The 13210-nt window shown below is 50.1% G+C and overlaps 1 protein-coding gene across 2 annotated transcripts in view; it reads left to right on the forward strand.

Moving 5' to 3' along the window:
* The window catches only part of LOC101651280 (speckle type BTB/POZ protein), a 78431-nt gene extending 71264 nt beyond the window's left edge, over positions 1 to 7167 (forward strand). For both annotated transcript variants that reach the window (XM_045299350.1, XM_004707072.3), the window contains 4 exons: positions 1464 to 1519; positions 1973 to 2095; positions 4471 to 4613; positions 5924 to 7167. In XM_045299350.1, coding sequence (XP_045155285.1) covers positions 1464 to 1519; positions 1973 to 2095; positions 4471 to 4613; positions 5924 to 6068 — 467 coding nt within the window. In that variant the 3' untranslated portion in view covers positions 6069 to 7167. The remainder of the gene's footprint in view (positions 1 to 1463; positions 1520 to 1972; positions 2096 to 4470; positions 4614 to 5923) is intronic.
* Positions 7168 to 13210: the final 6043 nt, after the last annotated feature.

A 13210-nucleotide genomic window follows, 5' to 3' on the forward strand; every position in this document is an offset into this window, starting at 1 on the left:
AAAGAATTTAAAAAAATGATGATGATGGCAACTTAGGTATAAATGTGCTTGACACAATGGATGGATGTAGGGACTGTGAGGAGAGGTGTGAGGGCCCCAGTGAAATGACTGAAAGAACATGAAGAAGCGTTAGCAGGCTCAGACCCCACAGGTGCAGTTCTGCACTGTTGGGATCGACTCAGGGGTCCTGCGTGAGTCCTCATGTTATTTGACTCCTCTCTCTCGTTTTGGGGGCTCCTTTTTCTTTATCCAGCCCCTTAATTGTTGCTGTTTCCTAAAGCTTTGCTTCATTTCTCTTACCACTCTACATAGTCTCCCTTGGGGATTTCATTCCCACAGTGTCAGCTGCGATCTATCACCAATGACCCCCTAAGACATACTTGTTGCTTTGAATCTTTCATCTTTATTGAGAGTCCTAGCCCGCTAGTCTTGAGCTTCTGTTGTATATTTATTGTCTCTGCTACAGATTACAGTATAGAGGCTTAGAGGGTTAAGTGAGATGCCCTGGAATATATGGTTAGAAGATGACAAAGTTAAAATAGCCCCAAAAAAACCAATTTGCTCTGATCCTTACTTCATAGTCCATCTGTTCCTCCACTCTGAGATAGAGGTCCACAGCCCCAACTTTCAGCCAGACCTTGACTGTATTGGGCACTGTGAAATATTAGTGTTTTTTCTTCCATAGTTAAAATTAAGCTTTCCTTTTTTTCATAGTGTTCATTAGGCTAAAATGGACATGTTTTAAAAGAGCTGTGTTTCTCAACCTTTGTCATTACCATCCCTCGATGGAGGAAAACTAAATTTAAGTTCTCCCTAGTGGGAGAAATTAAATTGTGGGGAATAAGATTTTGTTAGGTAGGATTGAGCTTTGGAAGGTCACAAACCACTGTAGGATTTTCTTTCCTCCTCTTGGGGCATGATGGGTGGTGCTACTCATGCTGAGAGCATAAAATAATGGACCACCTTCATCTAATAAGGAAGCCTGCACTTTATCTAGACAGCAGATGCCCCTGAACCCAGTCTGAGCTCCTGGTGGGTGGTCCGGTCCTTGGAAGTGGAGAAAGTATGGTGTCAGTGATCCAGGAATATCCCAGGTAGCAGGACACCCTGCTACCATTTGAGCCCCTACATCTACCCAGGGGCCATAGAACTGACATTCCGTGTAGGTAGTTCCTTTAAAAGAGGAGTGGCTGAAACAGTCCATAGAAAATCTTCATTTATTTATTGGTTGGTTTTTGAAAGTGGAGCTTGTTTGTTTTCCCTTTAAGCGTTATGATTGTTCATGTATTGGTGGTAAAAGGAGAAAGGACTTGTATAATTGTGGTAGGGATCTGAAGGTGAGGCCCTTACTTTCTGTAGCAGGACGGGGAAATTACTGCTTCCTCCTCACATCCAGCTGTGGAAAAACCAAGAGATTCCAGTGCAATAACCGGATCTGTTTCTGTTCTCCTTTCTTTTTCTAGCTCGTTCTCCGGTTTTTAGTGCCATGTTTGAACATGAAATGGAGGAGAGCAAAAAGGTATGCCGTGGGGTTGGAGACACGTCTCTCTTTCAGCCGGTGACTTGCCTGTTTGGCAGCATGGCAGCAGCTTTCTTTCCCCACTTCTCCTTTTCTCGGTGTGTTATTAAGATGGAGCACAGTGCCCTGAACAGATACCTTCTGAGAGCAGAGAGATGGGACCGGGTGAACTTTAGGTCACGTGGCCACACTTAATCCCCAGGCCAGTCATCTAAACAGTTGGGGTAATGGCATTAGACATGCATTTTCACTCGGTCAGTTCAGGAAAAGAAAGGCTAGGAATCAAAGGCATAGTTGTTTTGCAGTGGTAGCTGCTGGCAGAGAAGGCTGGTATAATCAAATAGGGCCCAGAGAAACGTTCCATCCACGTCTCACCGGAACGTCAAGTCATGAAAGCAGTGTAGGGATTTTGTCTGGTTGGAATGTTTCTCATTTTCCATTTTCCTGGCATAGAATCGGGTTGAAATCAATGATGTGGAGCCTGAAGTTTTTAAGGAAATGATGTGCTTCATTTATACGGGGAAGGCTCCGAATCTTGACAAAATGGCTGATGATTTGCTGGCAGCTGCTGACAAGGTGAGATAAGAATTAAAAAACATTCGTGGGGGCTAGGGGTTCGTGTGCCCTGTTCAGTTTGAGGACCCCCTGGGCGTTGATGTCGCCTGTGAGTAAGAAGCGAATATGGCCAGTTTGGCCAGGGCAGGCCTGACCTATGCTTGTGGTCAACTCTCCTTATGTTCAACAGTGCCCTGCTGTGGAGAGTAAGTTCTGAGGTCGCCCTATCTGTGGGAACGGAGGAGAAGCGGGAAGCTTATTCCTCTTCCCCATCTCAAATTTAAAGACAGTGAAACTAGAGATTCAGGTACTGTTAACACTTGTATTGTGCTTATAATTTATGAAAGGTTTTTGAGGCCCTTATCTTATTTAAACTTCTGTAAACAAAAGGATAATGTCTTATCCATTGTCCTGGCTAGCATTTTCAACATTGGCTTAAGTAGTTATTGCAATGTAAACTTTATTCACAATTATGAGATGATTAATTAGTAGCTTTGGGGGCAGAGAGGGGAGGAGAGAGATGCGAGGACCGTAAATGTGTACTTTGTGAGACATTTCCATTTCAGAAGCTAAAGTGTGAAAATACACATGTGAACCTAGCACCAAGGAAAGGAGCTGTTTACATAAGCCAATGAGCCAGTGTTTCCTAATGTAAGGCGAGGGCCCATTTGGTGAGAAGTTGTGGGGAAGGTTTGTGAAATACCGAGTTTGAACCAGCTGAATCCCGGCAGTGCTTTACGTTTATGAATGAAAAGTAACTAATGGGTAACCACGACAAATTGCATTCAGAGTGTCTTATCAGACAGCCTTTGCTCCAAGCCTGTGTGGAAACCTTTCTACCTTTACACCTCCTTGGGAGCTTTAGGGAAACAGTACGAAATCTTTCATGGAAAGATCTAAACATCTAGAATTTACTCAAGAGGTTGGAACAGCTTCTTCTGAGCTTTTTCCAGTCTCCTGGGACACGTGTAATTAGACCAAAAACAAAACAAAACACGTTGGTCAGGCCTGGGAGACACAATTTAAATCTCTCGGGTAAGTACTACCATTAGGCAGGTTTTTCAGAAGCATAATTAAGAAAAAAACTTTATCCCCCAAGGGACAAGAGTGGGGACTTTTGTCTAATTATGCAGTAGGGATCAGCTCTTCACCATACAAGTCCTTTTAAAAGAACGTCTTGAGAAAGGGTGGGGGGAGTAGCCTGTGTAGTGCTGTGTGAAGCCCAACCATTGGCCCAGCCTTTTACAACAAAACCGGCAGCCTGATTCCCCTTGCTTGTCTAGTGCCATTCATTCCTCTTTTCCATGGAAACGGTTTTCCAGTTACTCAAATGTAAGAAATTAAAGCCGCACCAAACCCAATAAACCTCTTCTTTTGCTCCAGGAGATCAGAGTGCCAACAGATAGGCCTCCTCACCCAGAATTCATAAAAATAACATTGTCCTGGGTTGATTGTCCTGGTCCAGCCTGGAGGGGGTGTTGTGCCAGTGTGTTCTGACCATGGGTCTCCTCGGAGCACACTCCTCCCCTGTGAGCAGACTCGTGACATTTTATTTGGTGTGCTTCCTTTTATTTCTTCCTCCTCCCGATCCCTGAAGTTCCTTGGTAAATCCATCATCTCATATGAACGAGCCAGTAATGCCGCTGTCTCGAAACCAGTTCACTAGATCAAATGTGCTCAGCAGTAACCAGACCTTTCCTCTCCTAAACACCGAGGGCCCTGTGCTTGGAGAAGAGGAAGTTTTTAAAGGGAAACTGGATTGGCGTCTCTGCTCCTTTGTCCGTGTGCCCCGAGACCCTTAACCTCAGCCCCAATAAAACAGGACTTCGTTTGTCCTCTTCTATTTAAAAGGTGGCCTTTGGTTGGCCCTTGTTCAGATACACTAACTAATGGTGGAGATGCTGGTGAAAGTCACCACAGGGCTCTTTGTCACAGCCCAATGGACCGGTTGGAATACCCTGCTGGGCTAGTGACAATGCTTAAGTGGAAAGGGTTGAAATAAGAACTGTGCATCCCCCTAGTCTGCCTCTAAGTAAAAGGATCGCAGAAGTGGCAAGTGTAGCCCTCCTGCTGACTGACAGGAGGGGAGGTGGTGATGGTGGAATAAACACTTGCATCGCAGTCTGGGTAGGATGAACGCTGGGACATGCGTCTGCTCCCTGCTGCCATGTTCAGTCGGTGGGCTTGAGTAGGTAAGCAAGTTCATTTAGCTGTCTTCATCCTCAAGTTCAGCACCTAAACTTCAGAGCTGTGGCTGTTTGATGGCCGCTTTTGTGGCCCTGCCTCTGTGCACAGCTGTTGGGTTTGTGATAGGACTTGCCGTGCTGGGTACAGTCTGGGCAGCACTCAGTTCCGAGCTGCTCCTGCTCTGACACCGGCCCGCTTGTGTTTTCCAGTATGCCCTGGAGCGACTCAAGGTCATGTGTGAGGATGCCCTCTGCAGTAACCTCTCGGTGGAGAACGCAGCAGAGATCCTCATCCTGGCTGACCTCCACAGCGCAGATCAGTTGAAAACTCAGGCAGTGGATTTCATCAACTAGTGAGTTGGCATCTTCAAAGTTTTTTTCCTCTCAGGATAGTGGCGGTAGCGAAAGAAATGAGAAAAACTTTGAATTAGTGAGTAAAGCAGGCTAGTCGCTTCATTAACCTCTGGGTAGGAAATGGAGAGCCTTATCTTTCCCTTCAGCTTGATGGTGTAGAAAATGTTTTGCGTTCATAGGTCAATCTCCTTGTTAAGCAAAGTGTTTCACTTCCTCGTGGCGATCACAATTGATTACAGCGCAAACTGGCTGCCCTGGATAAAGCTGCCTGCCCCAAATGATAGTCACTGCACACACTAGCTTCTTTAATAAAGGACACAGAGCTCACTGGGGGAACAGAAGTAGGCTTTTATGAGGCAGTGGAATGTATCTAAACAGTAGCTTATGGAATGGGGCAGAGAGAAGCGAGTTTATACATGACCTTGTTAAACACTATGCTGAGAAAGACGTGCCTTCCAATGGACCCATTCCTTCATCCTGAGTGACAGCTTGGCCCTGTTACCTTCTGGGACCATTTGAATGGGCCATGATAGTGTGCTAAGGACCCATCCCAGGAACCCAGTGGGGCTGGTTCTCCACCCTTGCCTGACGGGGAACACGCTGTACGAGGGGCGGGGGAAACCCCAGGGAGAGAAGGTAGGCCTTGGGAAGGCCTCACAGCACAGATCTGTAGGACACAGAGCTGAGACTTTGCCAGGGAGGGACTGAGCAGCCTCCAACACGGAAAATCCCAGAGACGGGTTCAGGAAGGTGCTGTAAGGTAGGAAGCGGGCGGGGAAGGGGTGGGGTGGCAAGGAACACCGTGGGTTCTGTAGTGTGCTTGCTGGGCGCCGGGCACGTGCTTGGTGTGGTTCAGGCTTTAACTATCCAAGGCAGCGGAGCTATGAGCCCCTCTTTTTTGATCACTAAATCAGCCCAGGCTAGGATCAGCTTTGTGCTTCTCGACTCAGAAGTGGCAAAGCCAGATGGACACCCAGAGCTGTCTAAGGGGACTTCAGCTCTTTCTCTCTATTGGCGTTGGCGGAGAGAAAAACCTGACAATGATGACAATGCCGAGAAAAGCCTGACTCCCCCTTTCATGTTTGAGAGCAGCTCAAAGCCCCGGCTTCTAGAGTTCCAACAGCCACAACCCAGTTATCTGCACACTGTCTAACACGCCGGCTCTCACGCGTGTGATGGATTCTGTCTGCGGGTCTCTGCGCGGATGCGGGCAGCCTCCCACACCGGGCTTTGATGGGCTGTGCGGATGCTGCCTGGCCCGCCACGTCCTCACCCCCTTTTGTAACCCGTCTCTCCGCATTTCTCCTAGTCACGCTTCGGATGTCTTGGAGACCTCGGGGTGGAAGTCCATGGTGGTGTCGCATCCCCACTTGGTGGCCGAGGCATACCGCTCTCTGGCTTCGGCACAGTGCCCCTTTCTGGGGCCCCCACGCAAGCGCCTGAAGCAGTCTTAAGATCCTGCCTGTTGTAAGACTCCACTTATTTTCCCGAAACAGCAGCCATCGTTGCTGCCACTGACCACCAGGTAGCCAGCGTGATCTGTGGAGCCTTTCCTCTCCCGTGGGGGAGACTGCCCCGTGGCTCCAGACTTTTACGTCAGCACTCAGCAACTTGGGGAGCGGGGGGAGGGAAGGACCCGGGACCGGGCCTGTTCAACCTAATGAAAAACGCTGTCGCTGCGTCCCCGTGTTCCCTGGGGCCTGGCCGCGGCTGTTACTGCGGGGACCCAGCGCCAGCACTGGCCCGGGACACCCCAGCGGTGGCACTTGGGGCAGCCTGTCTGCATCTGACTGAGCAGGACAAGTCTTCAGGTGCCTGGAGCGAAAAGGAAAAAAAAACCACAAGGAAGGACAAAGAGAACGGACAGACATGAAGTTTCAGAGGAGAGACCAGAAAAGGAAGAAGAAAGGAGTTTTGCAGAGTTTCCCAGCAATCCACTGGGGAAGGACTCCAGCAGTCTTTATGTTGCGAGAAACACATTTCAGCCCTTCCAGCTGTGCTGCCACGCGGACGTGTGTGCAGACTCCGCACGCCGCACCACGCTCCGAGAGCGCTCGTGTCGTTAGCGCTTACTGTTTGCAAGAACAGCATTCATCCTTTTATCCTTTTATGAAAAATGACAGGGAAGGCAATGGGGGAGGAGGCTGTTTGATCAGGAAGACGAGTGTTTTGATGTGGAGGCTTTTGCAAAAGTCTTTATCGGTCATGAAAACTGGAAAAGATTGTTCATCCAGTGCTCATACCGACTCGACAAGAACTCCGGTTCTCGGTTTTTAGATACTGTGGGAAATGTTTTATTTCTCCTCCTTCCCCCACCTTTTTTTTTTCTAAAAAAACAAAGCAAAAAAAAACACCCAAAATAAAACAAGCAGATGAAAGGAAAGGCGACTTTTCTCTTATTCGTGCTGGTTGACAGACCCCAGCCCAGATTGCTCAGCTCAGAGGAGCCAGGCCTCGTCCCTTCTTCTTGTCAGCCCCTCCTCCTACAGGGGAGAACTTCCAAATGTTCGATGTTCTTTTCTTTTTGAAAATATAAATAATCACTATTTTGTACTGTGTAGTATCTCTGGTCTTTATTTCGTTTACCTGGCGTGTCTCTTTGGTCTGAGTTCCTTGCCAAGTGGTGTCTGGAGGTGAGTCTGTGTGTGCAGGGCCCGGGCAGTCGAATCCAGCGAGTCTCCTCTGTGAGGGCTCTGTGGTCTGTCGCCCTCCTCGTCCTTCTCGTCCAGGACAAGCCTCGGAACTGAGCCTTTCTGCACTCTTGTTTTACAGAATGGCCCCCGGTCTCCCCTCCCATAACTAAACAAGCAACATCCAAAGGAACATGAGTGTGGAGATTAAAGGAAGGGACATAATGCTTTTGAGCTATACTAACTTGGTGTGTTTCCAGACAAGTTAATGTTCTAATTCCCAGGGAACTCACAGGAGTGCTCTGCGGCTGCCTCTCTGCCCTTCACAGCAGTCTCGGGTGGGACGGGCTGTGGGGGGTACTGGAACTTAGATGGAACCCTCCGTGATTTTACTCTCCACTGCTCTTCAGTGGCCTTGAGTCTTGAAGAATTTCCTCCCCTACAGTAGATACAGTCTCTTATCAATATGATCAAAGGCAAGATTTGCTTCCTAGAAACTGCCCATTGTGTGCGGCCCCTGTAGGGCCCCCTGCACGTCACCTTGGTCAGGAAAAGCCCCTCACGGGCCTCCTCAGCCTTTGCTCTTCAGAGCAGCAAACAGATCCAGGGACCAGAGCTGCGAAGGAGATGTTTCTCTCAGATCATTGGGTTTGCTCAGCAGTACAGGTTTCCCGAAAACCTGTATGTACAGTCTCTCAGTTGACTCTCCCAATAGTTGACCCACTTGGCGCGGGATAGGCGATAAGAGGTGGCATCTTTCCATTTTGTAGATCAGGGAAGTTGAAGCCCAGGGAAGCAATGGACAAGCCTAAAGTCACACAGCTAGGGAGCCTCTGGCAGATCTTCTCATGTGGCCTAAAGATCGTGCAGTTAAGGGCGGGCCCAGGGGGGAAGGGGGCCAGGGGGGAATGAGACGTAAAGCTTTCTTCCTCTGGGCATAGCAAGGACAACACTCTGGAAAGGGGCCCCTCTGGGCTGGTGTCCAGGGCTTCTGGGAGGACAGACCGGGCTGGAGAACGACTCTCCTTGACAGAAAGCTGTAGGTTGGGAGCTGTTCGTTCCGGGAAGAGCAGCGGTGCTGGCCCCTATCGTCTGGCTGGAAAGAGATCTCTCCTCAGATTTTCCAAGATTCACGGCTCCACCGTAGGTACCGATCCGTTAGGGTTTCCGGTATAGGTGAAGCTGCTTCTGCCATTGTTCCATTATTCCTGGATGTGTTTGTTTTTGTTTAAAACGATACAGTTGAAGCCATCTGGTTATGACAACATCAGAGCCCCAGCATACTGTTCATAAACCTCCCATTGCCTCCACCCCCCCTCAGTCCCCCACATCTGAAATTTAATTCAAGTTAACTCCACAATCTGGGGCATGTGCTGTCGCTGCAGAGATGTCCGTGCCAGTAGAACAGTTGGAGATTTCAATTCCTCAAGGATATGGCTTATTTATCAAAGCAATATTCCAGGCAAGTCGTTCCACAGAACGTTTGGAGCTGCAGTGTCAGGTCCACCCCACCCCCACCCCACTCCTTCCCTGGCTCAGCTGCCTCTTGCCTGGCCATTTGTGGGGGGCATTTCCCCCCACGCCCCATCTGGCCACTAGACCTCTTGCCATCATTATTCGGCATCTCCACCCCCTTATGGGTTTTAACAATTTAGGGTAAAAGATGTCCCTTTTGTCTTATCACTGGGTAGGGCCAGTGGGTTTTTGTGTGTGTGCGTTTTTTCAGAGGGGGGGGTGTAGTTTTTTTTTCCCATTACAACCAAGGTATTCAGATCCTTTCTTGGGTCAAAAGATCGCTTGCTGGACCGCTGCTCTGCACGTCTGTTCATTGACAAAGCCGGTTGAAGCCCATTGTGGGCCCTCCATGGTGTGTAGGCTGTGCAGATGAGAAGAAGCAGCTTGTATGTGCACCGGCAGAACCACCGGGGCTCGTGCTGACTTGGAAACTGGCTATTGCTTTGTTCTGGGTCTTCATTCCTAGAAAAGGGCAACTCATCCCCCCGCCGGCCCCCCAACTGGGTTGTACTGGGTCCTTTGGGCTCTCTGTCAAAAGATGAATTCTTGGCTGGAACCCAACCTTTGTCTCCTTAAGGAATTATCTTTTTAATCAGCTCGGACCCTGTGTGTTCCCTTCATCTCGTGACTTCTCAGCGAACTCTGCCCTCCAGCATTCAAATTCACTCCTAAGGACTGGCTGACTGATCTCACATTCAGGTGAGTACCACGGACTGCTCCTGATTTACATGTGTGTCCGATGTGGGTGGGTTCCCCCCATGGATTTCCCCCCCCCCACACTGCATTTTATTTCAGCGATGACCATACTATGCCGGGCCCTTTGACCCACCTCATGGAGACAGGGTTTGAGAAAGCACACGCAGGACAATCAGCATTTGGGCTAATGAGCTGGGAGAACCAGAAGCTTTGACCTCCGGATGAGAGCAGAGACGTGCGTGTTGTTGACTGATGGGATCTTGATGCTGCCGAGCCATTAGCGAGAGGCTCACTCCCCCCTCGAAAGCCTGTAATGCTGGCGTGGAAGGTGGCATCTGGAATACTGTTTGGTGCGGATTTCTGCAGCTCTAGGAGAAAAAGAATTTTAGGCTGGAGGGAATTCAGTACAAACAACAGAAATGATTAAGGAGTTGAAGGGGGATCAACTCTCGGGGAAAAACATTATGAAGATGAAATATGCATAACTCGAGTGTGGGAACATTGCAGCAGGGCACCTGCGGTGTACAGATCTTGCACGCGCTCTGAGCGCGTCCCTGGCAGGTTCTGTGTCCTTCCCATTCATCCGGAGCTTAGTTTGGGGAAGTGGTGATAGGACTCCCCCAAGTCACTCAACCAGGCCTGGAGTCAAGAAACAACAGCAGACAAAGGACTAACCTGAGAGCTTACGCCCAAGAACCAAAGAGAAAGTGAGAATCCCAAAGGTTTGCCTGCTGGTAAAGTGAACGCATCTCTTCATGCCAACGGGGTGAGCTCTGGCCCTCCCGCGAGCGTTACAGATGAGCGCTGGTCAAACCAAAGGAGAACATCAAACCCTACCCCCCTGCCCCGAAGTCCAACTCTTTCTAGCTGAGGACTCAGAAAGGCAGGGGGGACGTGCTCAATGCCACGGAGTTGGAAGCCTCGGGCCCCGATGCAGCAAGCAGCGGCTTCACCTCTGGTGCGTGCCAGGCATTGTGCTAGTCGGAGACTCCAGTGGCAGGTAGTTCAATGGAGCGGTTAGGAACTGCCCACAGGAAGAAAGCAAGGCGGTCATGGCACTGAGGACCTGCGAAGAGGCTGGTGAATAAACCGTGAGGGAGGGGCACCGGTGACCGGAGAGCAGTTGTGGCCAAATGGTGAGGCAGAAGCCAGACTTCGGCGTCTGCGTCGATGGAGTACTGGGGACTCTTTCCAGAAGCTGGGCAGGCAGGGAGGAGGGAAACCTCTCTCATGCTTAAGAGCTCAATGCCCCAATCTAGGCAACACACTAGGTTTGGACTAGAAATAATGGTACACAAGTTGTTCCCCTAAAATCACCCACAAAGGGGGCTTCAAAAGGTTTGTTGGGAAATTCCACTGTCTTTGAATGCCGTTTCCCCCCCATGTTTTGGAAGGCCCTTGTGTTCCTCTGTAACTGATATTTGTCAGTGCAGGAGCGTTTACAGACTAATCACAGCCAAAATAAAATGGCCACCTCCCCCTGCCCACCCGCAGTTGGGAGGAGGACTTTGTAGACAGACATGTATTTCTCTCTGTCTTCAGCTTGCCTGTCTTCTAGCAGTTCCCTTCACACACACCATGCTCCAAATCCCCCCCACTCACGGCCATCGTCCCGCTCAGAGTGAGCCCCAGGACAGGCTGCAGCCGCCCCTGTGGGTTTCCGGGACTGCACCTTCTTAGCGGAGCAGAAAGCCGCCTCTTTCTCCTGCCGAGTGGGTGGTGGATTAGAAGGGCTGACCATGTTGTTAGGAGACCGGCAGGCATGTCACACCCTGTGCCGCCAGGGCCCCTCCCCGTGGGACCTGGGAATGTTCTCAGGAGCTGGCGGTTTGGTCAAGGGTGTGCTGCCAAAGCCATGACACGGCGTTTCCCAGAACGTCGGCCTGATTTGTGCTCTCCCTGGTACTTTGACGTTTCACATTCCCGAATGTGGAGTTAGGGAAGGGTGGGAATTGGCGCATTAGCTCGTGTTTCTACCATGCAAATACAATAGACGTGATAACCCCAGGAGCTTGGGTAATAGTACAATGTAATAAAATAAGTAGGAAGAGATGAAGTTTGAGGCTTTATTACCTTTCCTTTTAATTGTAGGCTTATGCGATTTAATTTTTAATAATGGCTGTGTTGTTCAGCAACCAGCTCTGAAAATTCCTAAACGTGTACCCAGCCCTAGAGAAGCCGTGCAAGCCAGCTCCAGCCCACCCCAGTAAGGCTTCATTCACATTGTTCTCCAACATCGGGAGTCTCGCCGTCTCCTGTCATCCCTCAGCGCGTCACACCTCGAGCCACCAAAGAGCTAAATGAGCAATTGTCTTTGTAGGTCTCTTGTCTGACGTTGATAACATAAGCCAGTGGTTTCCTTACACGCCTCCTGTCCCGGGGTAAGTGAACACATCTCGATCCCTGTCTCTCGCTCGGGTGCCAGTGTGCCTTTCACAGAAACACTCATTGGAAATACATCCCCGCTGGCACACCACCGACATCATCTGAAGTCACGCCAGGGGCTGTGGCCCCGCAGGAGGCTCTCTCCCTGCCCCACCACTGCAGCAGGGACATTTAAAAACAGAGCAGGGCATTCGAGAGCGGACAGCACGCCAATCAATGGGTGACCCAGAGGGGGTTCCATTTCCACCAAAGGCCAAGAACCTCTGTTTTGATTTGCCTTTCTGTGAACATTCATTTTTACCAATAATGCATTTATCCATCCAACATACAACGTGCAGGACCATCGTTACCGGAGATTCAGCAGAGAGCGAAACTGTTGCTTGCGCTCATGACGCTTAGCGCCTAATAGAACGCGTGTTTCAAGAGCACCCTGAATGTCCCACAACACATCCTGTCGAACCGTGGAAACGGGCCTGTATAGGGTGCCCGAGAGCCTACAGTGGGGCTTCCCTGAGGCATGAGCTTTTGAAGTGAGAGCTGAAAGGTAGGCCCTGTCTAGGAGAACTGCATGCGTAAAGCACCCAGGCAGCAGCCGGGGAGCCGGAGACAGCAGGGCGGCTGAAGTGTGAGAGCGTGGCGTTGAGGGGGAGAGGTAGGAGCCTGGTCTGACGTGGAGCACAAAGGAAAGGGTCACCAAGTCATGATTGGCAGCAGATCAATTCCTCACAGTGGCAGCGGGGAGGGGACCATGACTGGGATGCAAGCCGGGGAGTGACAGCAAGCACACCCTGCCTGAGGACAAAGCCATTTACATCGAGGTCAGAGCAGCCAATGGAAGCCACGTCTAGTCTAGGTGGAGACACAGAATGCAGTGAGGGCTCCCATTGTACACCATCGGAGCCTTCCACCAACCCAGGGCTCGGGATGTAAGCTCTACTACAGATAGGCCCAGGGATAACCCCCAGGTTTGAGAGGAATCAAACTCATTCTGGAACTCCTGCTGTGAGGCACCTTGAGAATGACAAATGGGAGTTGGCACACTTGCATTTACGAGCCTAGAGTTTAAAGAGGTCGGGAGTGGAGAGCTGGTTCTGGGCCGGAGATACTGGTTTCTAGGCAGAATTGAAGTTCCAGAATGTGTTAGGTCACCAGGGCAGAGTGTAGAGGGTGGAGAGAAGGGACCAAACCTTCAGGAATCCACAGGTATGCATATAAAAGATCTACAAAAAAGGAGGAGAGTAACCAGATATATTCCCCCGAAGCCCAACAAACCCACTGCAGGCAAATGCACTTCTCCCCATAGCACCTCTGTATAGGGGTCCCACTGCTGTGAGTCTTGTGGGAGCAGATGGCCTCATCTTCTCCCCAGA

The sequence above is a fragment of the Echinops telfairi genome, unplaced genomic scaffold (assembly GCF_000313985.2).
Source record: "Echinops telfairi isolate 266 unplaced genomic scaffold, ASM31398v2 ScPeMD7_7458;HRSCAF=8496, whole genome shotgun sequence".
Classification (NCBI taxonomy): domain Eukaryota; kingdom Metazoa; phylum Chordata; class Mammalia; order Afrosoricida; family Tenrecidae; genus Echinops; species Echinops telfairi.